The 27,496-nt window shown below is 48.6% G+C and overlaps 1 protein-coding gene across 1 annotated transcript; it reads left to right on the top strand.

Annotated features, from left to right (window-relative positions):
* Positions 1–474: 474 nt before the first annotated feature.
* On the top strand, positions 475–22,147 carry SMO (smoothened, frizzled class receptor). Its single transcript, XM_080818226.1, has 12 exons — positions 475–871; positions 13,574–13,779; positions 14,519–14,728; positions 15,018–15,190; positions 15,542–15,761; positions 15,864–15,987; positions 17,214–17,306; positions 17,735–17,843; positions 18,862–19,047; positions 19,493–19,641; positions 20,124–20,258; positions 20,504–22,147. Exons 1-12 carry the CDS (start codon positions 538–540, stop codon positions 20,935–20,937), a joined length of 2,373 nt encoding a protein of 790 aa, XP_080674352.1. The 5' UTR covers positions 475–537; the 3' UTR covers positions 20,938–22,147.
* The last annotated feature ends 5,349 nt before the right edge of the window (positions 22,148–27,496 follow it).

The following is a 27,496-nucleotide window of genomic DNA, read 5'->3' on the forward strand; positions in this document are numbered from 1 at the left end:
GCTTGGCTCAGCGAGGCCCGTGCATTCCAGAGAGCCGAGCGAGCTAGAGCAACAAAGGAGCCGGGAGTCGGTGGGAGAAGTCAGGGGGCTGCGGCGCGCTCGGGCGAAGGTGGCGGCTGGGCTGGCCCAGAGGGGAAGCCAGGGAGCTAGTCCCCCCCACCGCGGGCCCGCTCCTGGCCTCCATCGCAGGGCCGGGAGGTAGTTTTAATGGTGGAAGAGGGAATGGGGCTGGAGATTGGGGGCCCAGGGGGCTCCCGGGGCTGAAGACAGTTTGGATTGCCCGGAGAAAGAATAGAGAGTTGTGCATCCCGGCCGGAGCCTCAGCCGCCCAACATGGGCCCCGGGGTCCAAAGTTTGCGAAGTTGGGCGCCGAGGGCCCGCGGCGCGCGGAGCGTCCGAGGGGGCCCGGCACCGGACCTGCGGGGCGCACAGGTCGCCTGAGCCACATCCGCGGCCCCAGGGGTTGCGTGTGTGGCCGGGGGGCTCCGGGGAGCGGGCGGGGGCGCCGGGGCTTCTGCTGAGTTGGCGGGTTTGGCCATGGCCGCTGCCCGCCTCGCACGGGGGCCGGAGATCCTGCTCCCGGGGCTGCTGCTGCTGCTGCAGCTGCTGGGGGGCCCGGGCCGGGGGGCGGCCTTGAGCGGGAACGCGACTGGGCCTGGGCCGCGGAGCGCGGGCGGGAGCGCGAGAAGGAGCGCGGCCGTGACCGGCCCTCCGCCGCTGCTGAGCCACTGCGGCCGCGCAGCCCCCTGCGAGCCGCTGCGCTACAACGTGTGCCTGGGCTCGGCGCTGCCCTACGGGGCCACCTCCACGCTGCTGGCCGGAGACTCGGACTCCCAGGAAGAAGCGCACGGCAAGCTCGTGCTCTGGTCCGGTAAGCGCGCGGGAGCCGGAGCCGGGGCTGCCGTGGTGGGATGCGGGACTCTTGCTAAGAATAGGTTCGGGCCTGAGCCTCGGCGAGGGCGGGAGCTGCACCCGGGAGAGTTGGAGGAACACAGTCTGAAACTTTGGGTGTCGGCTGTAAGCAGGATGGGACCCTCGGTGAGGAGGAGGGAGGGCGAGGCAGTTTAGGCAGCCGGTCACAAAAGGCCGGAGCAGGGTGGGTGCGCCAAGGCTGGAGGGGGGGGGGGCATGAGGAGGGGGCTCAGAGCCACGGGAAAGGACGTTTTTAAAGAAATGGAGCTGCTCCCCACCTAAGTGCCGCCCTGGAAGCGGGGTCCTTGGGGATTCGAGGCGGTGTTTAGATCTTGGAAAAGAAACCGACCGGGAAATCGAGTTGGAGAGGAAAAAGGAAAGATGAAGTAGAAGATTTAGGCACTGAGGGACAGGGCGGGGGGGAAAGAACTGAGTGAAATTTGTGACGGAATCGAGACCCCCTGGTGTTGAGTAATTAAAAGTTAACCAGAAATTTCTAGAAATTTTGTTTTGGGAGACAGAAAGTCCAGAGAACTGTGATCTTGTCCTGTTTTTACAGGAGATTTCACCGTTTCCTCATCTGAAAAATGGGGACTCTGATCTTTTTCTGAGGTTGTGAAGGAATGAGACTATTCTAAGGATAATATTTGTGTATACTTTGGAAATTTGGATCCTCAGGCGGGTCAGGGCTGCGGAAGGACACTTAAGTCTGGGATATTGAGAGCCTGTGGAAACTTTCAAAGTGGTCTGAAGTCCCAGAGCGCTCACCTCAGGGTGGGATTATGGCCAACCCACAGAACTGCAGAGCGAACCCAAACAAATCCTTCCTTAGCAGTGCGGAGTGGATTCTCTCCCCACTTGTCACTCTTGTGGGCTGGGGGCCTGACGGGCCTGGGGAAGAGAACTGGTCTTGTCATCCCTTGCTTCTAGTCAGTGTGATTCCAAAACTGTCCTTGAAACAGAAAATCAAAAGTCAGGAGCCAGTTTGGCAACCTCCTTCTTTGGGCAGGCTTTGGGTGCCCTACATCTCAGTTCTGCCCTGGGGGCTGATGATGATCCTGAAGGAGGGAACATATGTAGGCTGCCTGTCATTGTCAGCTTGGCCATTAGAGTTCTCAGAGTCATTGCTGGATGTTGGACAAAGTCATGTCATTCCTGGCCTGGCATCATTCTCTGGCAGATGCCAGATGAGGAACTTGGAAGATGGTACTCACTGTGGAGCTACATCCTTATTGGGTATCAGGTTCTAAAGTCGGCATGTAGGCAGAAGCCATGTATAATCAATGGTAGCTTTGAAAAATTCGTAAGTTACCATAAGTTCCATAAGTTCTGCACTCCTTTTATGGTAATATGTTTGTAGAAATGTGTAACGTATAGGAATGTATAGTCTATGAGAAGGGGCATACCTAGAAAATATAATTTTAGTCTTTCAAGTTACATACATGCAAAAGAGCAGAAGACTGAAGGAATAAAAAAGGAACACAAAAGAAAGGTAGAAGCAGGGGCGCCTGGGTGGCTCAGTGGGTTAAGCCTCTGCCTTCAGCTCAGGTCATGATCTCAGGGTATTGGGATCGAGCCCCGCATCAGGCTCTCTGCTCAGCAGGGAAACTGCTTCCCCCCTCTCTCTCTGCCTGCTTGTGATGTCTCTCTCTCTGTCAAATAAATAAATAAAATTAAGGGAAAAAAAGTAGAAGCAGGCTTCTTTGAGCATTACCTGAAAGAAGGCCTGCATTTAGGAGCCAGTTGAATGGAAAGTCAGGTCTCTCAGTACAAGGAGCTCACCCAGTTCTGAGTTGGTCACACTGAGAGGATATTCACGCCCCATCCCCCCACCTCTCTGTCCTTATTTATTTTGCAGGGGCCCGTGCTTGAGTTCTCCTAAGTTAAATGCATGTGTGATGCCGCCCGTCTTTGTTACCATCAAATCAAGGAGATAGGTCTGGACCTCTTTCCAGTCCATACTCCTGAGAGCAGCTGCTGAACAGGTAGAAGTAGGTTTGGCAGGAAACATTCCGGAGTTAGAACCATCTGCTGGCTGTGCAATTTCGATCCTTACTAGCTGGGCCTCTGGTGGGGCAGGGTCTGCCTGTTAGGTGTTGCCGGCAGTGGGGTCAGAAGCAGATGGTGGTGCAAGCTGGGTCAGTGGTGGGTAGAAGAAATCAGAGCCAGGTGTAAGAATCACAGGCCTTTGGCCAGGAGCCTCTAGTGAGAGATTGGTCCTGTCCTGAGTCAGAGGTCTTCATTTGACTGTGTCTGAATGGTCAGTGTCGCCTGGCTCTTGGAGGTGTTTTTGTGGGTGAAGGATGAAGATGATCTAAGTTGTCTTTTCATCTGTAAACTTTTGAAGGTAGATCCTTGTCCTTCACCTTTTTTTTTTTTTTTTTTTTTTTTAAGCCTCAGAGTTCTGAGTACACAGCCATCCACTCATTCATTAAATGAGGCATTGGGTGCTTGCTGCATGTCAGCGTGGATCAGGTTCTGGGGTGTATAAAGACAAGGAGTACAGACATGATCCCCACCATCAAGGAGAAAACAGACAAACAGCTTTAGCAGTTCCTGTGAGAGGTATTGTGACAGGGTAGGTAGGGTGCTGAAGGAACACAAAGAATTTGGGGGAACAAGGAAAGACCTCCAGAGGAACTGACCTTAAGCCTATTCCAGGTGGGAATTACCTGAGCCAAGGCAAGATTGGATTGGGAAGGAATAGGAAGAGGAGACAGTGTGCAAAGGTGAGGAGGTGAGAATTTTAGCAGAGCTGGATCAAAGCATGTGAGGGATAGAATTATAAGAGATCAGACCTAGAGAGTTAGAAAGCAAAGGGATTCATACCCTGTATTGAGAAGTTTGGGTGTTATCCAGGAGATAACAAGGAGCCACTGAAAGCTCTTGATCGAGGGAGACATGTAATCATATTTGCATTTTAGAAAGATCTCTCTGAGTATCGTGTGAAGAAGCCACGGGAGGAGGGAGGGCCTGGAGTCTGGTTGCTTGTCTAGGAGATGGTTGAAGTAGTCCAGGTGAGAGTTGATGGTGGTCATGATGGAGGTGGGGGTCCATCATCCAGAGATGATGGGCACGGCTGAAGGAAGTAGACTGATCCCAGCCTTTCAGAGCTAGAACCAATGGGACTTGCCGAAGAGTTGGACGAAGGGATGAGTGAGCAAGAGGACCTAGGTTTCAGGCTTGCGAGGAAGGTGGTATCATTTCTTTTCACTAAGCTGGGGATCCTGGAGGAGAAGTAGGTTTAGGAAAAAAGTGTCATTTGGGCCATGTGAATTAGAGGTGCTCTATGGACATCTCTGTGGAGATTACTGGCAGATTTGGAATAGGTGTTGCCGAAGAGAGCAGACACTGTGTGCTTCCTCAGCCTGGAGCCTTTGGAAGTTCGCCATTGAGTGAGGCAGTTTATAGCTCAGGCTGGACTACTTTCTAGATCTGTAGAGAACTCAGGTCCCTCCTATATCTTTCGACTGTCTGGACTTGGGCTTCTTCAGGCACTCAGCATCTTTCCCCATTATAGCTTGAAATGTCTCTTCACAGGCATTCCAAGCTGACCAGACAAACATAATATACAGGCCACGGTCCACCTTGGGCCAAATCTGGTTTGTTAAATGAGGCAAGGAAGCAGAGACCTGCGGCTGGTGAGGGAAATAGGTCCCTGACAGCCAGCACGTAGCCTCTTCGACCACTGCTGTGCTGTGTGTGCACAGTAATGTGTGGCCTTGCTGCCCAGCCGGGGAAGCCAGGAGGAGAGAGCCAGAAGAGAGAAGAGAAGCTGGGAGGAATTTCTCTTTTCCTCTCAGACATCTGGTTGAGGTGATGTGAGGAGAGATGTTGGTGATGGTGGGTTGTTTGCAGGGGTGGAGCAGAAAGAATTTCCCTAGAGCTATTCCCAAACCTGGCTGACAAGGAGAATCAGTTAAGATATATATAAATATATTTATAGATCTATATATAGAAGGTATGAAAATACAGAAAAGCATCTACTGGCCCAAGTTTTCATTTTTGCTTTAGATTTTTCACTTTTTAATTGATTTATTTTTAAAGATTTTATTTTTAAGTAATCTCTACACCCAACATGGGGCTTGAACCTACAATCTCGAGATCAAGAGTTGCACGCTCCTCTCACTGAGCCAGCCAGGTGCTATAAGAATGTTAACTTTTTAATTGTGAGATGCTGTATGTATACAGAAAGTGTATAAAACGCAGAGGTACTAAATAACAAATAATTATAAAGGGACACCTGAGTCAAGAACTAGACCATCGTGGGCTGCCAGAAGCTCCCCTTTCTTTTTCAATCCCATCTTTTCTAGAAGCAACCACTACCCTAATGTTTTTGATTATCAATTCCTTTTTCCTCTATAGTTTTATCATCTAGTTTTGGAATCCCTAAACAGTTTATTTCAGTTTTGAACGTTTTAGAGTTTTAAGCAAATCATGATACGTGTTTTCTTTTGTCTTTTATGTCTGGCTAGTTTTTTTTTTTTTTTAAGATTTTATTTATTTATGTATTTGTCAGGGAGACAGAGAGAGAGAGGAACACAAGCAGGTAGAGCGGCAGGCAGAGGCAGAGAAAGAAGCAGGCTCCCCGCTGAGCAAGGAGCCCGATGTGGGACTCGATCCCAGGACCCTAGGATCATGACCTGAGCTTAAGGCAGCAGCTTAACCAACTGAGCCACCCAGGCGTCCCCTGGCTAGTTTTATTACACATTCTTTTGTAAGTTTCATCTGTGTTATTGCAACTTAATTTTTTTATTGTCAAACAGTATTCCACGGTAGAATATATCACAATCTATAAATCCATCTTGTTGTTAAACATTTAAGTTGCCTCTTAAACTTTTGGCCATTGTAAATACCATTGCCAAAAGTATTCTTCTATGTATATCCTGGTGCACGTGGGTCAAATTTCCCTGGGTACCTACTTAGAGGAATGGGATTACCAGACAATAAGGCATGCATAACCTTCACCGTTAGTGGGGAATACAAAAAAGTTCTCCAAAGTGGTTGTACCAACTTAGGTTTCCCACTAATCCCACAGAAGAGTCAGTCACCATTGCTCCACATGATTCCTGACCCTTGGTGTTGTCTAGTCAGACTTTTACATTCTTGACAATCTGGCGAGTATATTGTGGCATGTTTTTTGGTTTTAGTTTGCATTTCCCTGATAACCAGTAAGGTGAAGCACCATTTCAAATGTTTACTGGCCATTTGGATTTTTTCTGTTATGAAATTCTGTTCACATCTTTGGCCCATTTTTCTATAGGGCTGTCATTTTCATAAGATTTGTAAGGGTTTTTGTTGTTGTTGTTGTTGTTGTTTTAAGATTTTATTTATTTATTTGACAGAGATCACAAGTAGGCAGAGAGGCAAGCAGAGAGAAAGAGAGGGGAGGAAGCAGGCTCCCTGCCGAGCAGAGAGCCCGATGCGGGACTCGATCCCAGGACCCTGAGATCCTGACCTGAGCCGAAGGCAGAGGCTTAACCCAGTGAGCCACCCAGGCACCCCTGTAAGGGTTCTTTATTTATGCTGGGTATGAGTCCTTTATTGGTTGTATGCATTGAAAATATTTTCTGTGGCTTGCCTTTTCATTCTCTTTGTGTCTTCTGTTAAACAGAAGTTCTGAGCTTTTAGGTAGTCATTTATGAAACTTTTTATGATTACTGCTTATTGTCTTATTTTAAAAAGTCTTTTCATGGGGTGCCTGGGTGGCTCATTTGGTTAAGCATCCTACTCATGGTTTTGGCTCAGGTCATGGTCTCAGGATCCTGAAGTTGCCCCGCATGGGGTTCCCTGCTTAGCAGAGAGTCTGCTTCCCTTCTCTCTCTCCCTCTGCCCCTCCCCACCCCTGCTTATGTACACACACACTCTCTCAAATAATTAAATGAACCTTTAAAAAAGTCCTTTCATAACACAAAGTCATAAACTTATTATCTTATGTTTTCTTCTCAAAACTTTTTAGATTCTCCTTTCAATTTAGACACGTAATTCACTAGTTTCATACATGTCTCAACATAATTTGTTAAAAGAATATCCTTTCTCCACTGCTCTGCCATAAATTAGGTGTCCAAATATCTGTTTGTTTCTGGGATCTTTATTCTGTTCCATGGCTCTATTTTGTCTATCCGTTGCCAATATGTATCATCTTAATTGTCATATCTTTTTTTTTTAATTATCATATCTTTATAGCAACATCTTTTACCTTCTTTGGGCTATGAACCTCTTTGGCAGTCTGGTACAACCTATGGGCCCCTTCTCAGTATAATATTTTTACATTTATAAGGTAAAACACATAGGATTAAAAAGGAGCATATAAGATTACAAAGGAAATTAATTGGGCACCTGGGTGGCTCAGTTGGTTTAAGCAGCTGCCTTTGGCTCAGGTCACGATCCCAGGGTCCTGGGATCGAGCCCCACATCGGGCTCTCTGCTCAGCAGAGAGCCTGTTTCTCTCTCCCTCTGCCTGCCACTCTGCTTACTTGTGCTCTCTCTCTATCTCTCTGTCAAATAAATAAATAAAATCTTAAAAAAAAAAAAGATTACAAAGGAAATGAATTACATTGAAATATAAATATCAACTATATTAAAACAATTTTGTGATCTAACATACATGTGCTTCTTTTTTTTTTTTTTAAGTTTTATTTATTTATTTATTTGACAGAGAAAGAGAGATCACAAGTAGGCAGAGAGGCAGACAAAGAGAGAGGGGGAAGCAGGCTCCCTGCTGAGAAGAAAGCCTGATGGGGAGGCTTGATCCCAGGACCCTGGGACCATGACCTGAGCCGAAGGCAGAGGCTTAACCCACTGAGCCACCCAGGAGCCCCTATGTGCTTCTTTATTAATACACTAAGTAAGATGAACTGTGAGTTTAATATATTCATCATAATGTCAAAGTGGAGATGAACAGTTACAATATTTTGAGGTCTGTAACAAAAACACAAGTACTGATAACATCACTATAGTATGTGGCTTCTATCCATAATTGAAGGCAAGGCTAAATTTCTGTTATATCTAATTTTTTTCCCATCCAAGTTCATGAGCCCCTTAATTCTCTGTAAGAATTCTGAGTTCCAAACCAAGGACCTCCACTGTTCTTTATATATATATATATTTTTTAAGATTTATTTATTTGAGAGAGAGAGAAAGAGCACAAGTGGGAGGATAGAGGAAGACAGAAAGCGGGAGTCTCAAGGACTCTGTGGTGAGTGCAGAGGCCCCTTGCGGGGCTTAATCTCACCACCACAAAATCATGACCTAAGTCAAAACCAAGAGTTGGACGCTTAACTGACTGCGTCACCCCAGCACCCACCACTGTTCTTATAACACTTACAGTATTTATGGTACAGCAGTATCTAATAGAGTTTGGCCTATTCTTGATCCTTTGTGTTTTAATGTAAAAATAGTTGGTGGTGGTTTTGGTGGGGATTGTATTGAATATACAGACTAATTTGAAAAAAAAAAGACATCTTTAGAATATTGAGCTTTCCAATCATTTCATTATATATTTCTATCTAGATCTTTGATTTTTGCAATTTTTAAAATTTTTGTGCAGTGTTCCAATGTAATTTGTTAGATATAGTCCTAAATATTTCATTTAAAAAATACTATTATAGTCCCCTTCACATTTCATTTTCTGTTTGTTGCTGACATTTAGAAATACAATTGATTTTGAATCCAGTAAACTAACTAAATTTATTCTACACACAGAGCCATCTCATTTGTGAATGAGTTTTGTGTCTCCCTTTTCAAGGTGTATATCTTTTAATCTTTTTTGCCTTAATGTACTACTTAAGAAACCCACTACATAGTTAAATACAAGTGGTAAAAGTAGCAACGTCCCTTATCTCTGACTGTGTTTCTGTATTCTGAAGCTTTTCCATCCTTCACTATTACGTATGATGTTTACTGTAGGTGCCTGTAGTTACATTTTATCAGATTAAGGAAGTATTCTTTTATTCCTAATTTGCCTATTCTTCTTTTTATCTTGGTTGCCTGTTGGACTCTATCAACTACTACATCTACTGATACGATCATATGATTTTTTTTCTTCTTTAATCTGTTAATGTGGTAATTGCATTGATTGATTTTCCTAATGTTAAGCCAATCACAGAACAATGGTTTTCAACTTGGCTGATCATCAGAACCTCACAAAAAGTTATTTTTAAAGTTTCAACTGTGGGGGCGCCTGGGTGGCTCAGTGGGTTGGGCCGCTGCCTTCGGCTCGGGTCGTGATCTCAGGGTCCTGGGATCAAGCCTAGCATTGGGCTCCCTGCTTAGTGGGGAGTCTGCTTCTCCCTCTTTCTCTGCCCTCCCCCCATGCATGCTCTCTCTTTCTCAAATAAATAAAATCTTTTTTAAAAAGTTGAAATCAGGGTGCCTGAGTGGCTCAGTGGGTTAAGCCTCTGCCTTCGGCTCAGGTCATGATCTCAGGGTCTTGGGATCGAGTCCCGCATTGGGCTCTCTGCTTGGCAGGGAGCCTGCTTTCTCCTCTCTCTCTCTGTCTGCCTATCTGCCTACTTGTGATCTCTCTCTGTCAAACAAATAAATAAAATCTTAAAAAAAAAAAAGTTGAAATCGTGGGGCACCTGGGTGGCTCAGTTGGGTTAAGCCTCTGCCTTCAGCTAGGGTCCTGGTCTCAGGGTCCTGGGATCGAGCCCTGTGTCGGGCTCCCTGCTCAGTGGAGAGTCTGTTTCTCCCTCAGCCTCTTCCCCTGGCTTGTGTGCTAGCTTGCGCTCTCTCTCTCATTCACTCGCTCCCTCTCAAATAAATAAATAAATAAAATCTTTTAAAAAAAAGTTGAAATTGTGACAAATATTTAAGAAGTCTATGAATATAGAAAAATGCCAAGACTAATAGAACACTTGTCTTTATTTTTTTCTTTTTGTTTCATATTTTAATAAAATCAAAGAAATAAAACAATACAGATAAAGTTGATGTCCCCTTCATGTCTACAATTTTATTCCCTTCTCTAGGGAGATTCCCCCATCTCAGTCATTTGCATATTTTTAAAAAACTAATTACTTCTAAAAATTGGTAGTAAGCACACCTATAAAAATCAAAAGTAACACAAGTTAAATCCCTCCACTTCTGCTTCCAGCTACCGGTTTCCCCTTCCTAGAGGCAATCACCAGTACTGGTTTTTGTGTGTCCTTTTAGAGATATCCAACATATGTATAAATGTATTTGTGTCCTGAGTCTTTTTCCTCCTACAACCAGTAGTAGCCTGCTCTTCAGGCTGTTCTCACTCAACCATATCCATTTAACTAGATGCATTGGAGATAGTTAGATTTCAATGCATAGAGTTCAATGCATAGTGTCCTATTATATTAATTTATGATATTTTATGTAGTTGGTCTCCTATTGATGGCTATGCATTCATGCCGTTTCTACTCTGCTGTTACAAACAATGCTGCAATGAATAATCTTATGTATTATCTTTGTAAACATGTTAAGTGGGATCGCAAGTATAAAATTTTGATAGATAATGCCAAATAGTCTCGACAAGTATTTATTAATTTCTGTTCGTGAGTGCCAGTTCCACCCACATTCTTGTCAATACAACGTTTTCAAATGTTTTCATCTTTATCACTCTGTAAGTTAAAAAATTATATCTCATTGTAGCTTTATTTCACACTTAGTTTATTAAGAGTGAGATGGGGGCACTTGGGTGGCTCAGTTGGTTGGGCATCTGCCTTTGGCTCAGGTCATGATCTCAGGGTCCTGGGATCGAGTCTCGCATTGGGCTCCCTGCTCAATGGGCAGCCTGTTTCTCTCACTCCACTGCTTGTGCTCTTTCTCTCTCATGTTTTTTCTCTCAAATAACTAAAATCTTTAAAAAAAATGAGATTGAATGTCTCTTTATGTGTTTAAAGGCCATTTGTGTTTGATCTTTGTCTTTGCCCATTTTTCTATAGGATTATGAATTTCTTTCTGATGTGGAAGAGCTTCATGCACATAAGGAAATTAGCTCCTTACCTGTGATATGGATCCAAAATACATTTTCTCAGTGTGTTGCTTTTCTTATGATTTTATTTTTTACTTTACTGAATTTATCTATTCTTCTGAAGTCTTTTAAAACCTTCTATTTTATGGTTTCTGAGTTTTGTGTCAGACGTCAGAAAGCCTTCTCTACTTCAAGATTTTAAAAACCATTTCCCATCTTTTCCTCTGGTACTTTAATATTTAAAACTCATGTAGTCATTTTGATTCATCTGGAATTTATTTTTATGTAAGAAATGGGGTAAGGATCCAAATTATTTTTTCCCTAGATAGTTCTTTTAATATTTTTTTAATTATTTTTCCTTGGGGAGTTTATTTTTAAGGTACAAAACAATATTTAAAATAAGAAAAAAAAGAAAAACAACAAAATTCCACAGTTTTAGAAGTTGATTACTGCAGATATTACAAAATGCTGAAAAATAACACAATGCTTTTATTAATCTACTGCTTGCTGATCCTCAAGAATACATTTTGGGGCGCCTAGGTGGCTCAGTTGCTAAGCATCTGCCTTCGGCTCAGGTCATGATCCCGGTGTCCTGGGATCGAGTCCCGCATCAGGCTCCTGGCTCGGTGGAAGCCTGCTACTCCCTCTCTGTCTCTCATTCCCCCTGCTTGTGTTCCCTCTCTCACTGTCTCTCTCTGTGTCAAATGAATAAATAAAATCTTATTTAAAAAAAAAAAAATACATTTCACTCCAGTGAGCCCCCCCATTTTAAATATATTGTTCAGTAAACATGCAGTAACATTCACTTTTTCTTTGTTGTACAGTTCTATGAATTTAGACAAACACATAGTTACGTAACCAGCCACTACACTCAAAAAAGTGACAATCCCATCAGACCCAAATATTCCCTCGTGCTGCCCCTTTGTAGGCAAATTCTCCTCCTACCCAACTCCTGGCAACCATGGCTGTGTTCTCCATCCATACCCACTTGGTCAGAATTTCTGAGAGTGGGTTTCTCCATCTAGAACGATAAGGGTCCACAGTTGATTTTGATTTGAGTCAGGTCTGGGAACAATTAACTGAGGACATTGTTGCTGCTGCTGCTGCTGCTTTCTTTTTTAGAGGTCTTTTTTTTTTTTTTTTTTTTTTAAGATTTTGTCTATTTATTTGTCAGAGAGAGAGAGAGCACAAGCAGGGGGAGCAGCAGGCAGAGGGAGAAACAGGCTCTCCACTGAGCAGGGAGCTCTGGGATCATGACCTGAGCTGAAGGGAGACGCCTAACCTACTGACCCACCCAGGCATCCCAGGACATTGCTTTTTGCCAGGAACTTGCTGTGTGCCCTGGGAATAGTCTTTGGGGTAGTGCGAGCTGTGAATGGTCAGAGATTGCCAATGAGTAATAATAGCTGGTATTTCCTGAGTGCCTCCTGTCTGACGAGTACCATGCTAAACACATTCAGTACATTATCTAACTCTTCACATTACCATGAGGTAACTCTGTTATCCCCATTTCACAGATGAGGAAATTGAGGTTAGAGATAAAGTAATTTGCCCAAGATCACACAGCTGGGAAGTGGTAGAGCCAAAGCTTGGACCCAGGGAGGTTCATTGTAGTTTCCGTGCCCTGTATCCCTCTACTGTATTGCTTTCCTCTCAAAAAGGGCAGACACCTGCCGCATCACCTCCAGCCTGATAGTGTGGCAGTCACCCACTTTGGTCTAACATCCTTAGAAGCTTCTCCTAACACAACTTCCTGTGTGGGCAGCAGGTGTTCCTGAAGCAGGGAATGACTCGGGAGGGGCAGGGGGGGCAGAATGCTGAGTGGGCCTAGCCACTGGGGAGCAGGGGAGAGGCCTGGGTTGGGACAGGGGTGCCGGGAGACCTCCACCTGTTTCTGTCTTGCTGACAACACGTTTCCTCCCTCTGCACTGGACAGAGCCTCCTCTGTTTTTCTCCATCTGATTTCCTGTTTCCTCCTCTGGCTTTGGAGGACTCCCTGACTACCTCTTCTTAAGCTCCCACCTGTTCTCTGTTTCACCTCAGCTTGGTAAGAGGAACAAGGATCCTGGGATCTGGGCAAGGGGCCACGTCTGGTTCTGGTGCATGAGCCCCTCGTGGGGTGGGTCCCACCACCTCCCTTTCCCCTGGAAGAGACCTGTAGAACGTTTTAAGAATGCCCCTGAGAAGGTAAAAGGCAAGTCGACTTGGGGTTCTCAGCCAGAGGCACTAATACTCCCTGGCAGGGCATTTGGAAACGGAGGCTGCTTTTTAAAAACTTAAATTGAATTACCAGATACATATAGAGGAGTGCATGGATCACAGGCTTGCTTTTCACAAGGCGAGACACACACGTAGCCGATGCCAGATCGAGAAATGGAACGTTACCAGTATCCCAGAAGCTTCCCTTCAGGCCTTCTTCCAGTCACCGACCCTGGAGGAAGGGCAAGAAAGAGGGGCATTTTGGGGTTGTCATCATGACTTCGGGGTTCTGCTGGCATTTAGTGGCAGGAGCATAGGGAGGCTAAAGTTCCTGCACTCTGTCGGACAGTCCTGCAGCACCAAGAATCGTGCTGCCCAAATGCCCTGTTGGGAGACACCGTGCCTGGCAGCTGCTAGCCTTGTGGCCCAGAGACTTGCCTTCGGCCCGGGAGCAGCTGTGGCTGGGGGTCGCCATGCGGAGGGCTTTCACTGCAACGTATTCATACTGTTGCCTCCCTGCAGGCCTCCGGAATGCCCCCCGCTGCTGGGCAGTAATCCAGCCCCTGCTGTGTGCTGTGTACATGCCCAAATGCGAGAATGACCGGGTGGAGCTGCCCAGCCGTACCCTTTGCCAGGCCACCCGAGGGCCCTGTGCCATTGTGGAGCGGGAGCGCGGCTGGCCTGACTTCCTGCGCTGCACCCCTGACCGCTTCCCCGAGGGCTGCCCGGTGAGTGCTTTGAGGGGCAAGCCCCAGGCTTAGGGCAGGGCCCCCCCAGGAGGCAGGGACAGGGGAGCCCCCCAGCCTTCTCTGCTGCGAGACCCCAAATCTGCAGCCATGGGGTCCAGGAGCCATGTACCCAAACACTCTCACTGGCTGGGCCCGTCTGCTAGGGATTATCTGCTTATTTATAAAAGATAACTGTGTTCAACAAATATTTTTGGAGCACCCACTCTACGAGGTGTTGGGGGGTTTTGGGCATCATGGATGACAGGAACGCCTTCTCCAAGATGGTTATCATGTATTTAGGGAACGATGGTAAGTACACATACAACAACTAGAGACATGGAGACAGGAGGGTGACCTTCTGGCAATAAAGGAGAGCTCATAAGTAATGATAGCAGCAGTGATTCTGGTAATAATACTGGTTATTATACTCACTACCTGCCAAATACCCTATGAGCCGTTTACATCTATTTCTTCATTTAACCCTTACCTCACACCGTGAAGTAGCAACAACTCTCTTATAGCTGGGGAAACTGAGGTAACGGGTCAAATAATTTGCTCCAGACTATTGACATCATTTGTCACTGAGTGGCTGGACTGGGATTCAGAAGCTGGAAGGCTGTCTCCAGCTTGTGCTCTCTGGCAGTCCGCCGTGCTACCCCTAGGCCTCGTGTTCAACCAGAGGGCGCCTCTGGGCCCCCTGCTCCCTTTTGCACTGCCTTCTCCCCTTCCCTTGTGCCAGAATGAGATGCAGAACATCAAGTTCAACAGTTCGGGCCAGTGCGAGGCTCCGTTGGTTCGGACTGACAACCCCAAGAGCTGGTATGAGGACGTGGAGGGCTGTGGGATCCAGTGCCAGAACCCGCTGTTCACTGAGGCCGAGCACCACGACATGCACAGCTACATTGCCACCTTCGGGGCAGTCACAGGCCTCTGCACGCTCTTCACCCTGGTCAGTGGGGGTGGGGTGGGGGGGTGGGGGTGGGGTTGCAGGCCTGGAGGGGGATGGCGGGGAGAATGGTCAGGGGAAAGGGGGCCTAGAATGCGCAGCCCATAAAGTGGGAAGGAAGTGTATTGTCGATTGGCTGGGCTGCGGGGGCAGAGGGAAGTGGGGAGGCAGTGACCTGGTTGGGCCCCCAGGGAAGGGTCTGGAAAAGAGGGGCCCGGTGTTCAGACCAGGGCGTGTGTGGCAGCAGAATCACCCTGACCTCATAGAGCGGCCCCTCACTTCTCTCTTCCAGGCCACATTTGTGGCTGACTGGCGGAATTCGAATCGCTACCCCGCTGTCATTCTCTTCTATGTCAATGCGTGTTTCTTTGTGGGGAGCATTGGCTGGCTGGCCCAGTTCATGGACGGCGCCCGCCGAGAGATCGTCTGCCGGGCAGATGGCACCATGAGGCTTGGGGAGCCCACGTAGGTGTCTTGGGGACCCAGAAGGGAGGGAGAGGGGCAGAAGGCTGAAATGTGTGTTTCCCCCAAAAGGGACAGGTTGGGCTTAAAAGTGAGATTTTAGTGTCGGATTCAGCTCTGCCCAGGGTGCCCAGAGATTCCAGCAGGTTCTGGAGTGGGCTGTGATGGTTCGCATCTGCTCCAAGGGGCATCTTCCCCACCCTCTTCGAATCTACCCTGGGTCCTGTCTCCAAGCCCTGACTCGTAGGGAACCTCCAGACCTGAGAAGCCAAGGGTCGGGGGGATAGGGTGCAGAGAACTGATGAAGGGAGTACAGAATGACCTCCCCAAGAGACATGTCACATGTCTGCACAGCTCCAACGAGACCCTGTCCTGCGTCATCATCTTTGTCATCGTGTACTACGCCCTGATGGCTGGTGTTGTCTGGTTTGTGGTCCTCACCTATGCCTGGCACACCTCCTTCAAAGCCCTGGGCACCACCTACCAGCCTCTCTCCGGCAAGACCTCCTACTTCCATCTGCTCACGTGGTCACTCCCCTTTGTCCTCACTGTGGCAATCCTTGCCGTGGCCCAGGTACAGTGACTGGTAGGGGGCTGGGGACGTGAGTGGAGTGGGTTTGAGTAAGGGGGCCTGGTGAGCCACTCTGTCCCATCCCCCCACCCCTTCCTGCCTCAGGTGGATGGGGACTCTGTGAGCGGCATCTGTTTCGTTGGCTACAAGAACTACCGATACCGGGCCGGCTTCGTTCTGGCCCCGATTGGCCTGGTGCTCATTGTGGGAGGTTACTTCCTCATCCGAGGTGAGTGAGCGTCCGGGGCCAGTGCCAGCTGGGTGACAAAATCCTCTGGGCACCTGCTCTGTGGAAGTAGGAGCGAGGACCTGCCAGTTCTGCTGCCTTTGCAGTGGCACCTCTGTCAGCTCACCCAGGGCCTCGGTGCTACGTAGAAGGTGCCCACTCGAGCCACACACAGTGTCATGGCCCTTGGTGTCTGGCCAGGGAAATGCAGCCCCTTACTCCAGGCCCAGGGGCCAGGGCTCACAGCCTGTGGTGGAACAGATCCTGAGCTGGGTCCCTGGGGCAGCTACTCTCATGTGCTAAAGAGCCCGCCCTGTCCCCATTCACCAGCTCAGGGCCTTCAGTCATGTGTGTGCACCCCGAATTTCTATCTGCTCTCCACCTCTTGGAGCCTGGCTCTTCATCCATTCCCTACCCACGAAGTTTCCACAACACACACAGATTCACTGTTACCTCATTTCCCATCTGAATCCGCCACCTCCGCAGTGAGCCTCCCTCTCTCTTAGCTCACTCGCGTTGCATTTTCTTGGTAATCTTCAGCTTCCTCCCCCTGTGCCGTCAGTCTTCTTCTGTTCAGCCCACCTCTTGCTGGCCGTCTCTGGGCCTCTGATGCATGTTTTGTATCTGCTGTCCTCTGTGGTCGCCACCAGCCACATATGCTGAAACTCGTCCAGCCTGAGCTGTGTCCTGAGTATGAAATCCGCGCTGTATTGCAAATACCTCGCACAGAGAAAGCAAACCATCTCACTAATAGTTTGTTCTATGGGTTCCATGTTGAGATGTTAATTAAATAAACAATGACATACTGCTTATGAAACGTATGGAAATCAGCGCTACTTGCATCTGTTTACTTCTTTCCTGTGGCTGCTGGACGGATTGAGATTCTGTATGTGGCTGACGTTGTGTTTCTGTTGGCTAGCACTGTTCTCGCGTCTCTTTCTCTGCCTTTTCCATCAGCACAGCTTTGACCTGGCTGCCTTGCTTAGGGATGGCTAGAGCAGGACCCAGGCCCTTCCTCTCCCTTGTTGTCTGTCTATCCTGGACTCTGCCCCGGTCTTTCCAGTACACAGCACATCTCCCACCAACTGTGCTTCCTTTCTCCAGGGTCTCCAGTTCCCCAAGCTTTAAATCATAGCAGCAATCAGACTGGGGACTCCCTGCTGTACCCAAACCTCCCGGGAGAGAGTGGCCTTGCCCCCACTCATGCCTGGGGTCTCTCTTATGTTCAGGAGTCATGACTCTGTTTTCCATCAAGAGCAACCATCCCGGGTTGCTGAGTGAGAAGGCTGCCAGCAAGATCAACGAAACCATGCTGCGTCTGGGTGAGTGGACCCCCAGGGCCGTTGGCCTGAGATGCTGGCCAGTCCAACACTGTACCCTCCTGGGGCTGTGGGACCTGCAGGACAGGGTCTGGGGGGATGCAGTGTCAGTGGTGCAAGTTAGCAGCCAGGGGGACAAGACAAGGCTTTGGGGCACACACACGTGTGTGGGGGGGTGATGGTGGTAGCAACTCAAAGGGACCTTCTTGGACAGAAGAATTCAAGTTCACGCCAGGACTGCTTCCTCGTGTCCCCTGCTCCACACTTGGCTCAAGTGCCCTTTGGGCCTTATTTTGAAGAACACAGCAAACTGAGCCTGCCGTGGATTCACCCCAGACTCAGCTATCTTTCAGGCCCAAGTGGGGCTGGTCCCCACTGCGGCCCCTGCACCTGGGATTGGTAATGCTCTGTCCCACCCTGGCCCTCCCCAGGCATTTTTGGCTTCCTGGCCTTCGGCTTTGTGCTCATCACCTTCAGCTGCCATTTCTACGACTTCTTCAACCAGGCTGAGTGGGAGCGGAGCTTCCGGGACTACGTGCTGTGAGTGTGGGGCTGGGGGCTGGGGCGGGGGTGGTCAGCTGCCATAGGAGCTGCAGCCAGGACTGCGGACCCTGCCGTTCTTGCCCCTCAGCCCCGGGTTCCTGCCTCCCACGGCAGGTGAATCTGCCTGTCTCGCTCTGGGCGCCCAAGATGTCATTTGCTCTGTAATCTGCGAACACGGCAGATGGCATTCCTTCCCTGGCTCAGCTCTGCCCTCTTCTCTGCACGAGCCACGGTCTGGCTAGTGTGTGTAACGGCGACAACTCTGTGTTGGCCGTTCTAATTCTCACATACTTTCACGGAGCCTATTATAGAGCCCTGCACAGAAGTAGTTACCTCTCCACGATAGGTTAACCTGTTAATGCTTGGCGGCTTTGTCTGTGCTTTTTTTGTGTCCCCATGAGAGGAATCTGAGAGTAAGGCAGCTCACCCGTGGAAACACTTGCTGATGGCGGGAAGGACAGTTATGGGGCTCATTAAAATGGACACCAGTCCCTGTCCTGGCTGCCTCCGGCTCTTCCGTAAAGGCTCCAGCTTCCAGTCTTTTTTTTTTTTTTTTTTTTTTTAATTTTTTTAATTTATTTATTTGTTAGAGAGAGAGAGAGAGCGAGCACAGGCAGACAGAGTGGCAGGCAGAGGCAGAGGGAGAAGCAGGCTCCCTGCCGAGCAAGGAGCCCGATGTGGGACTCGATCCCAGGACGCTGGGATCATGACCCGAGCCGAAGGCAGCCGCTTAACCAACTGAGCCACCCAGGCGTCCCCAGCTTCCAGTCTTTAAACCACACTGATGCCTGGTCCTCCCCCAGAGATTTGACTTAATTGTCTGGGGTGTGACCCAGACACTAACAGTTATTAAAAGTAACTCGAATGTCCCAAGTGACTAACGGGCACCCAGGGTGGTGAATCATGGCTGTGGGGCTTAGCTCCTTCTGAAGTCTTTGGATCGATTGTGTGGGTACCACTCAGGAGACCCAGAAAGCCTCGCTGTCTGCTGCCCGCCCCCTCCTCCCCGCCATAGGTGCCAGGCCAACGTGACCATCGGACTGCCAACCAAGAAGCCCATCCCCGACTGTGAAATCAAGAATCGCCCTAGCCTCCTGGTGGAGAAGATCAACCTGTTTGCCATGTTTGGAACCGGCATTGCCATGAGCACCTGGGTCTGGACCAAGGCCACGCTGCTCATCTGGAGGCGCACCTGGTGCAGGTGGGGTCAGGAGGCAGCTGGTTCTGACCTTGCAGCTTTACTCTCTCAGGCTTGGTGTCCCCACCGATAGATGATGTGGGCTCCCTGGTGTCCTGGCAGTCTGGGGCCGGCTGGTTTTCTAAGGGTCTGCACCGGACTGCCTGAAGCTGCCTTCTCTTTGGCTCAGCACTGCCCCCTGGTGACACCTCCTGTCCTTGGGAGAACGGATTGTGTGCTGAGCCAGCGGTCAGCATCTTCTAAGAGTGGAATGATCGGAGTGGTTTGAGTCCTGGGCAGCTTACAGGAGCCCTGAATTCTGTCCCCACTTCCTGGCAGAGTCCTCGAGGCACTTGGGGCCCTCTGGAGGCTGCTTCCCTGGAGGGAATGGCTTCACTGGTCTTTCACAAGATTTGGTGGAAAGTGGCTGCTCCTCCATTTTCCCTCCCCCCACCCCTTCTGCTCTCAGGTTGACTGGGCAGAGTGATGATGAGCCCAAACGCATCAAGAAGAGCAAAATGATTGCCAAGGCCTTCTCCAAGCGGCGTGAGCTGCTCCAGAACCCAGGCCAGGAGCTCTCCTTCAGCATGCACACTGTCTCCCACGATGGGCCTGTGGGTGAGCTTCGGGCCACTTTCCTCCACTCGAGCCCCTCAACGCCCATAGTACCTGGGCCCCGTCCCCCTGTGCTGGTGTGGACACGTGGGCTGTCTGGAAAGCTGGGAGGAATAAAGCACCCCAGTCTCTTCTTACACACTCAACTCTCTCCAGTCCCCCTTCCCTCCCTGGCTATGCTGCCCTCTGCTTCAGCCCTTGGGTCTGCTTGCTGGTACTTTGGTTTCGAAAGGACTCATCTCCTCTCCCTTCTTCTGTCTTCTCCAGTTGCTCTCCCTGGGCTAGAGTAAGTGAGGGTTCCAGGAACTGGGCTCCTGGGCTCTAGTGAAGCCCTACTCTTCAGACTAGGACTGGGTAGATCACTATGATCACCTGTGTGGGCTTTCTGGGCTTGGTGGACGGGGAGGGAGCTGCTGGGAGAAGGTAGGGGAGGAACTGTCATCCAAGGCAGTCATGATGCTTAGCCTTTCCTTCCATCCCCACAGCGGGTTTGGCCTTTGACCTCAATGAGCCCTCCGCCGATGTGTCCTCTGCCTGGGCCCAGCATGTCACGAAGATGGTGGCTCGGAGAGGAGCCATACTGCCCCAGGATGTGTCTGTCACCCCTGTGGCAACTCCAGGTACAAGGAGTCAGGCTTCTGTAGGAAGGTGGGGGGCATGGAGGTTGGGGGTTCTTGGGACTAGAGCACCAGCAGCTGCCAGAGGGGAGGAGAAAGGAAGGCCCTGGTGGGTCTAGAGTGTGGGGCTGAGGCACTAGAGACCTAGAGTTGTGGGTCTCAGAGCTCAAAAATAGGGGTCTGAGGAGAGAGCGGGTGATGTGGACGGAGCCAGCATCCCAAGCTCCCGTACTCTCTCCTGCTGTCAGTGCCCCCAGAGGAGAAAGCCAACCTGTGGCTGGTTGAGGCGGAGATCTCCCCAGAGCTAGAGAAGCGCCTGGGCCGGAAGAAGAAGCGGAGGAAGAGGAAGAAGGAGGTGTGCCCACTGGCACCACCCCCTGAACTTCACCCCCCCGCCCCTGCCCCCTCCGCCAGCGCTGTTCCTCGCCTGCCTCAGCTGCCCCGGCAGAAGTGCTTGGTGGCTGCAGGGGCCTGGGGAGCTGGGGAATCCTGCCGACAGAGAGCCTGGACCCTGGTCTCCAACCCTTTCTGCCCAGAGCCCGGTCCCCTGCAGGATCCATTTCTGCCCAGTGCCCCAGTTACCACGGCCTGGGCTCAGGGCTGCCGGCAGGGGCTGGGGCCCATTCACTCCCGCACCAACCTGATGGAGGCTGAGCTCATGGATGCAGATTCAGACTTCTGAGCCCGGAGAGCGGGACCTGGGCTAGCGAAGAGGAGCAGAGGACATTCTGAGGTTCTTCATCCTCCCTGAGAGTGCTTCCCCAGGGTCTTGTCTTCTGGAGAACCTGAGGGTGCAGTGCCCTCCCAGGAGGTTTCTCTCTGTCTGGCTCATGGCAATGGGACTGTGGGAAAGGGCCCTGACATCTCCAGGGGAAGGCCTCATCCAGGGAAGGGCCCCGGAGCTTGGGGTCCTTGTTTCTACCCTGCCAGCTGGAGTCTGGGTGGCAATATCCATCTGCTGGAGGGGGGGTGGACAGTAACGGTAGACGGGTGACACCACCCAGAGTGGGCTGTGGTTACCAATGAGGCAGCCAAGCCCATGCCTGACAGACAAGTGCTGGCTGCCCTTTTCTGGCCCTCTCAGACCAGTTGTGTTTCTTGGGTCACGAGCCCTTGGTCTAAGTGGGGACAGGGCTCCCTTCTCCTTCCAGGTGATTGTGGAGCTGGAAGTGCCCATTCTCCGGCGGGCTATAATGTCTCTTCACAGGTGTCCAGTTGGCCCGACCCCAGGCCAGTAACCCATCCCGTGGGCTCCCGCAGCCTCCTTCCCCCTTTCCCTTTTCAGTTCAACCAGGCCAACCTCTTCTGTTTCCCGTTTGTTGATTAGGACCCAGAACTTCTGCATGCTCCACCCCTCCCCCAGACCCCTTCCCTTTGATGCTGGGCTCCATCTCCAGGTGAGAGATTGGTTCAGCTCTGGAGCCTGGGCGTGCTGTAGGAACAGTGAGTGACAGGGAGCCTCTGGGCCCCTGAGAGACACGTGTTATCTCTTCCTCCCATCCGTCCGGTGGGGGATCGGTCCTCTGACTTGAGGGGCTCCCCTGGGAGGCTGCTGGAGCTTCAGCCGGGCAGGAAAGCTTCCTTCAACTTCCACTACTGGTGGGTGAGGAGATTCCCTCCTCTCATAACCCCTAACTCTGTCCCCGAGGCCCCAGTGTCAAGAACCAGACAGCAGGAAGCTGTAGGAGCTGGCTGGGTTCCAGATCGGGGATAGGGATGAGGAGAAGGTATACAAACAGTAAATAAAAGGTTTTTGTATAAACTCTCGGCATGCTTTTTTTTCACAGGCCCTGGTCTTGGGCAGGGCACTTGACTGGCTCAGTCATTAGAACATGCGACTCTTCACGTCAGGGTTGAGAGTTTGAGCCCCACATTGGGCATAGAGATTCCTTAATAAAATAAAGTAAAATTAAAAAAAACAATCCATCAGCCCTGGTCTTGACTGTTTACCTTGTCCTGATGGCATACGTTCCCCACTTCCTCCTCAGGCTACTCTGACAGGCCGGCAGCTTGGCGCTCTTCAGGTCACAACTGACAGATGTCAGGCTGATGCTCACTTAGTGTGCTGGCTGTCCTTCCCGGCCAGTCAGCTCCCTATGGACAAAAGCTCTTCTGTGGCCACAGCTGCCTCACTAGGGACTGCCCAGAAGGTGATTGAGCAAGAACATGCCGCTTGCCTCAACAGTGACGTTCGGAAGCAAGGGGCCCCCTGCTTGTGTCAGTGAGCATGGCTCCAGTGGCAATCCTGGGCCCCCATGTCAGGGGCCCTCTTCCTTCCTAAAGGGGTGTCAGTAGGACCAATGCTTTCTGATCCACAACTAGGCAGTCAAAGGAATTCAGACTTCCCCGAGGAAAGCCTGTTAGCTCCACTTCCTCCAAAATATGTCAGTAGAAGATTGGGAAGTAGGTTGCAAGGACTCAAGATCATGTGGAAAGGATCTGTGGAGGAAAGAGCGTGATATCCACAGACTGGGAAGGTACTGTGGAGTACTGACCAGGTTTGTTTATGTGATGGGAATGTAAGCATTGTGCCCAGAGCCAGATTCCAGGGGAAGGGAGCCAACATACTGACCTGATCCTATTCTAGGTATGTTACACACGAATGTTTATAATCACAGCTAACTCTTAGTGCTTGGTAGGCTCCTTTCTATGCACTTCACATGCATTAATCCACTGACTCTCACACAGATTTGTGAGGCATAGAGAGGTTTGACAGTTCACCCGAGGCCACACAGGAAGAGGTCATGCTGGGATTCTCCCAGGGTATCGGGCTCCAGAGTGGGCTTTTGGCCACTGCGTTGACTGCCTCTTGTTTAATTCAGGGGATCAGAGGAGCTAATTATTAGAAGAAATAAGTTCACTGAAGCAAAATAACTTATGCACAACTTCACAGTTTGTACGTGACAGACACGGGGCCCAGGGTTTTCCTAACCACCAAGTCCAGACTCTCCAGGCTCAGCTCTGACTCTGGATTTTTCCTCCCCTCCAGGTTTCCCGGGCTGGGTTCCTTCTGGCCTCCCTGTACCCCTTGGTGCTTGCTTACCTCACTCATTTGTGCCTCTCAGCAAGGGATATAGCAATTTTTTTTTTTACCATTATCCACCAGAATATTCAAAACAGAAAAATGTATCAGTGTCGTCTAATGATCTTTTCTGAAATAAGGGAAAATGTTAATAATTTTCTTTCCTTTCACCTCCGTGGACATTCCCTCCATCCCTTCTTTCTTTAATGGGAATACTTAATGTAAAGGATGAGGAACGGGATATAGGGAAAGTTGACTGTGGGCTTTAAAATCTCAGAACTCTGGTCGCAGAGGCTGACATAGACCCTGTAACCACGAGAGGGCACTGTGAGCCCACTTTTTGCGAATGTTTCTGTTAGGCAGTAGACAGAGGTCCAGGACCATGACCTTCTGGCAACCAAGAAATCTTGTAGCATTTTTATACGAGCACCTGCTCTTGTGACTCAGTCGCAGTGATCACTTTTCTACCAGAGCTCCTGAACTAGATCCCTGAAAGAGATACCTTGGGGTCAAAAAGGAGCTTGGTTTGCGGGGGTGTGGGGGGCACTCCCTGTGGCCTGGCTGCTGCCTGGAGAACAGGTCTCCAGGCTTTCAGCGCTGGGCACTTCCTCCCCCATCTGCTCCACTGGATCCATTGCCACTGTCAGCTTAGTTGTCCATCTTCCTAGGTCAGAAGGTCTGCCTCTAGTGATCCCGACCTCTTTTAAGCAGTCTGGCCACTGCCCCACCCTTCTGCCTGCTGCAGTCTCTCTCTCTCTCTCTTAACCTGAGAAATTGAAAAGATACAGAAAAGCACAAAGAACAACCTAATAAACACCCATTATCCTTACTACTCAGAATTAACTCTTTTTTAAAAAAATCATTTTACCATATTTGCCTCCAGTGTTTTTTTGTTGTTGTTTGTATATTTTTGTTTTTTGTTTTAGAAATAAAGCGTGGGGTGCCTGGTGGCTCAGTGGGTTAAGCCTCTGCCTTTGGCTCAGGTCATGATCTCAGGGTCCTGGGATCAAGTCCCGCATCAGGCTCTCTGCTCAGCAGGGGACCTGCTTCGCTCTCTCTGCCTGCCTCTCCGCCTACTTGTGATCTCTCTCTCTCTCTCTCTGTGTCAAATAAATAAATAAATAAATCTTTTTTAAAAAAGAAATCTTTAAGAACTAAAGTGTAACAGATTTAGCTGAAGGCCCCTCTGACCAACATCCCTGGTCCATTTTTCCTCCCAATTTCCCTCTCTTTGACAGAAAAACATGTCTTTGAGTTTAGTGGGTTACCTTCCAGTCCATTATTACATTTTTATATATACATATGCAGCTATGTATCTGTAAACTCTTTGTGTATTGCTTTTGCCTGCTTTTAAACTTTTTCCTTTCATCTAAGTTGCACATGATATAGTGTGAAAAGTCAAATTGTTCTACATGTCTTGTTTCTTAACACAGCTGTCTTGGGACCTGACTCCTACCAGATATCCCATCATTTCCTGTGCTTGGGAGTCAGCCAATTTATTTCAGATGATTTTTATACTTACTACCATATGTCTTAACAAAATGATCATACTACCTCTTGAATGTTCATTTGAGGTGTTATCATATGTCTTTTCCTTACATATGATCAGGATTTAGCTGTTTTTCAATCTTTGCCTACAAGAAAAACAGAGAGGTAGGGGGAGGAGCCAATAGTAACAGCTTCCAAAGCTGGAAAGCAAATGATAAGTGGTAATTTAGCAGATTTGAAAAAGCAAAGCCTTAGCCAGCAATAGGGAAAACTTCTACTGCAGCACCCCCTGAGGACTCTGAATTGGAAGCAGCAGCTACTTCAGGAGGTAGAAAAGAGAACAGGAAGACTAACTCTGAGTAGTCAAATGACTGCCCTTCTCACACCTGGCTGACTGTCCATTCATTCTCTAGGGAAGGCAAACAGAGGGTATTCAAAGAAATTATCTGCTAGCATCCAGAACTAATTTTAACAAGTTCAATGCCTTTCTGACTCTTGAGCTTTTGTAAAATTTTTTTATTCCTTGACCCACTCCAGATATTTAATTTTTTTTAAGCAAAGCTCCTTTATTTATTTATTTTATTTTTTTGATTTTATTTATTTATTTGACAGAGAGATCACAAGTAGGCAGAGAGGCAGGCAGAGAGAGAGGGGGAAGCAGGCTCCCTGCCGAGCAGAGAGCCCGATGCGGGGCTCGATCCCAGGACCCTGAGACCATGACCCGAGCTGAAGGCAGAGGCTTTAACCCACTGAGCCACCCAGGTGCCCCCACTCCAGATATTTAAAGGATTGTCTCTTTGTCCTCAGGATTTTGAAATTTTACAATGATGTATATTAATGTGGGCCTATTTTCATCTGTCAGGCTGGGTACCTAATGACCCCTTTCATTGTGGAAATTCTCATCTTTCAGGTTCGGGAAATTAAAAAATTAGTCTTTGATTCACACCCCCCTCCACACACACACCCCATTTTCTTTATTACCTCATTTTAGCACTCTTATTATTCAGATGTTGGACTTCTTGGACTGGTTCTCTAATTCATTTTATTTGTTTATTTTTGAGTAATCTGTATACTCAACGTGAGGCTCGAACTCATGGCCCTGAGATCAAGAGTTACATGCTCTTCTGACTGAGCCAGCCAGAAGCCTCTTCTTCTTCCTTTTTTGCAATTTAAAGGAAAAAACTTACTGAAGATCTGAAAAACAATTCCTAAAAGACCGACTTTTCCAGAAAACTATAGCTACACAATGCATTCCATCTATCATGTTAAAACATGCAGTAGACAGAAATTTAAAAAGCATGAAACAAGCCACCATTCTCCAACAATCTGAGCAAAGAGAAAATGCATCTTCCCTGGTTTTGATTTTTTTCTCTTTTTATTTATTGAGTTTTTAAAAATGTCTGCTACATGCTTTCATTTTAAAAGTCTGATGTTTGTTTTCTGACTGTTCACTTCTTAAAATTACATATTCTTTCACAAACACAATATCTTAAGTCTCCGAGGATATTAATTTTTTTTGTCTTGATTTCTTCTTGATGCATAGTCTCTGTTTCCTCTAAGTTTTTAAATTTTTTTGTCCTTGCTTATGTTGGTCTCTGTCTTTTGTATTAAAGGTTTTCTTCGTATATCTGAGGACTGCCTATCTGCTCATACTTAAGAGTGTGACACTAATTGGTTCTCCAGAAACACTGTGAACATGGCTGTGGTCTTCACCAGGGTGATCTGGCTGGCCCAATTCCTTGGGAGAACTCTCAATGTTGATTACACTCAAGTTTTTGCTCTTGGGTTGGTCAGATACCTCAGAAGTTAGTCCAATTTCCCACGTGGAACATACATTCCTGCTTGCCAATGTGTGGCAGCTGAATAAGCCAAGTAGGGAAGTACTATAATCTAAATATTTCATCAAGTGCCGGCAGTGGCTACTCCAGCCACGAAGGCCAGATGAGAGCTCAGTTGGCAGTGAGTGGCCTATACCATTTGCTTGTAGTTGCAATGAGTTGGTCCCTTAATACCAAACCTTTCCTGAATGGATTACCAGGAAAGGCAGAGGTGCCTGGGAGGCTCAGTCAGTTAAGTGACTGCCGGTGGCTCAGGTCATGATCTTGGGGTCCTGGGAACGAGCCCCACATCAGACTCCTTGCTCACCAGGGAGCCTGCTTCTCCCTCTTCCATTTCCCCTGCTGGTACTCTCTTTCTCAAATAAATAAAACCTTTACAACAACAACAACGGGAAAGGCAGTATGATGAAACCTATATCAGGAATGGAGTACAAAGGCTACCTGGGATCTGTGGATGGCTATCTGAACAAGCAGCTTGCAAACACAGGAGAAATTTTGGTGGAGCATTGGCTGGACATCTGGGTGAAGCTTTAAGATCCAGAGGAAGGAGAGTAACATATAAAAACACAAGACCCTCCATACCCAGTGCGAAGTCATGGACCACATGTACTCAGTGACTGACCAATCCCATACTTCTTATCGGTCAGGTGATCTTGCAGTATAAAGAGCTTTGACTTCTGCTCCTGAATCTGCTTTTGAATTTGAAAGGACTCTAAGTAAATCATTTTAACTTCAGTTATTCAGCTCATTATTTTTACAATGTGAGGATTAGAGGACCCTTCCAATTATACATAATGCCCTGGGTTTGCGATCTCCATTGTTGAGTGAAAGCAGCAAGGCTCCTGGCTACTATTTGTGAGAAGGAGAATACATACATAAACATATAGAATATT

The sequence above is a fragment of the Martes martes genome (genome assembly GCF_963455335.1).
Source record: "Martes martes genome assembly, chromosome: 11".
NCBI lineage: Eukaryota > Metazoa > Chordata > Mammalia > Carnivora > Mustelidae > Martes > Martes martes.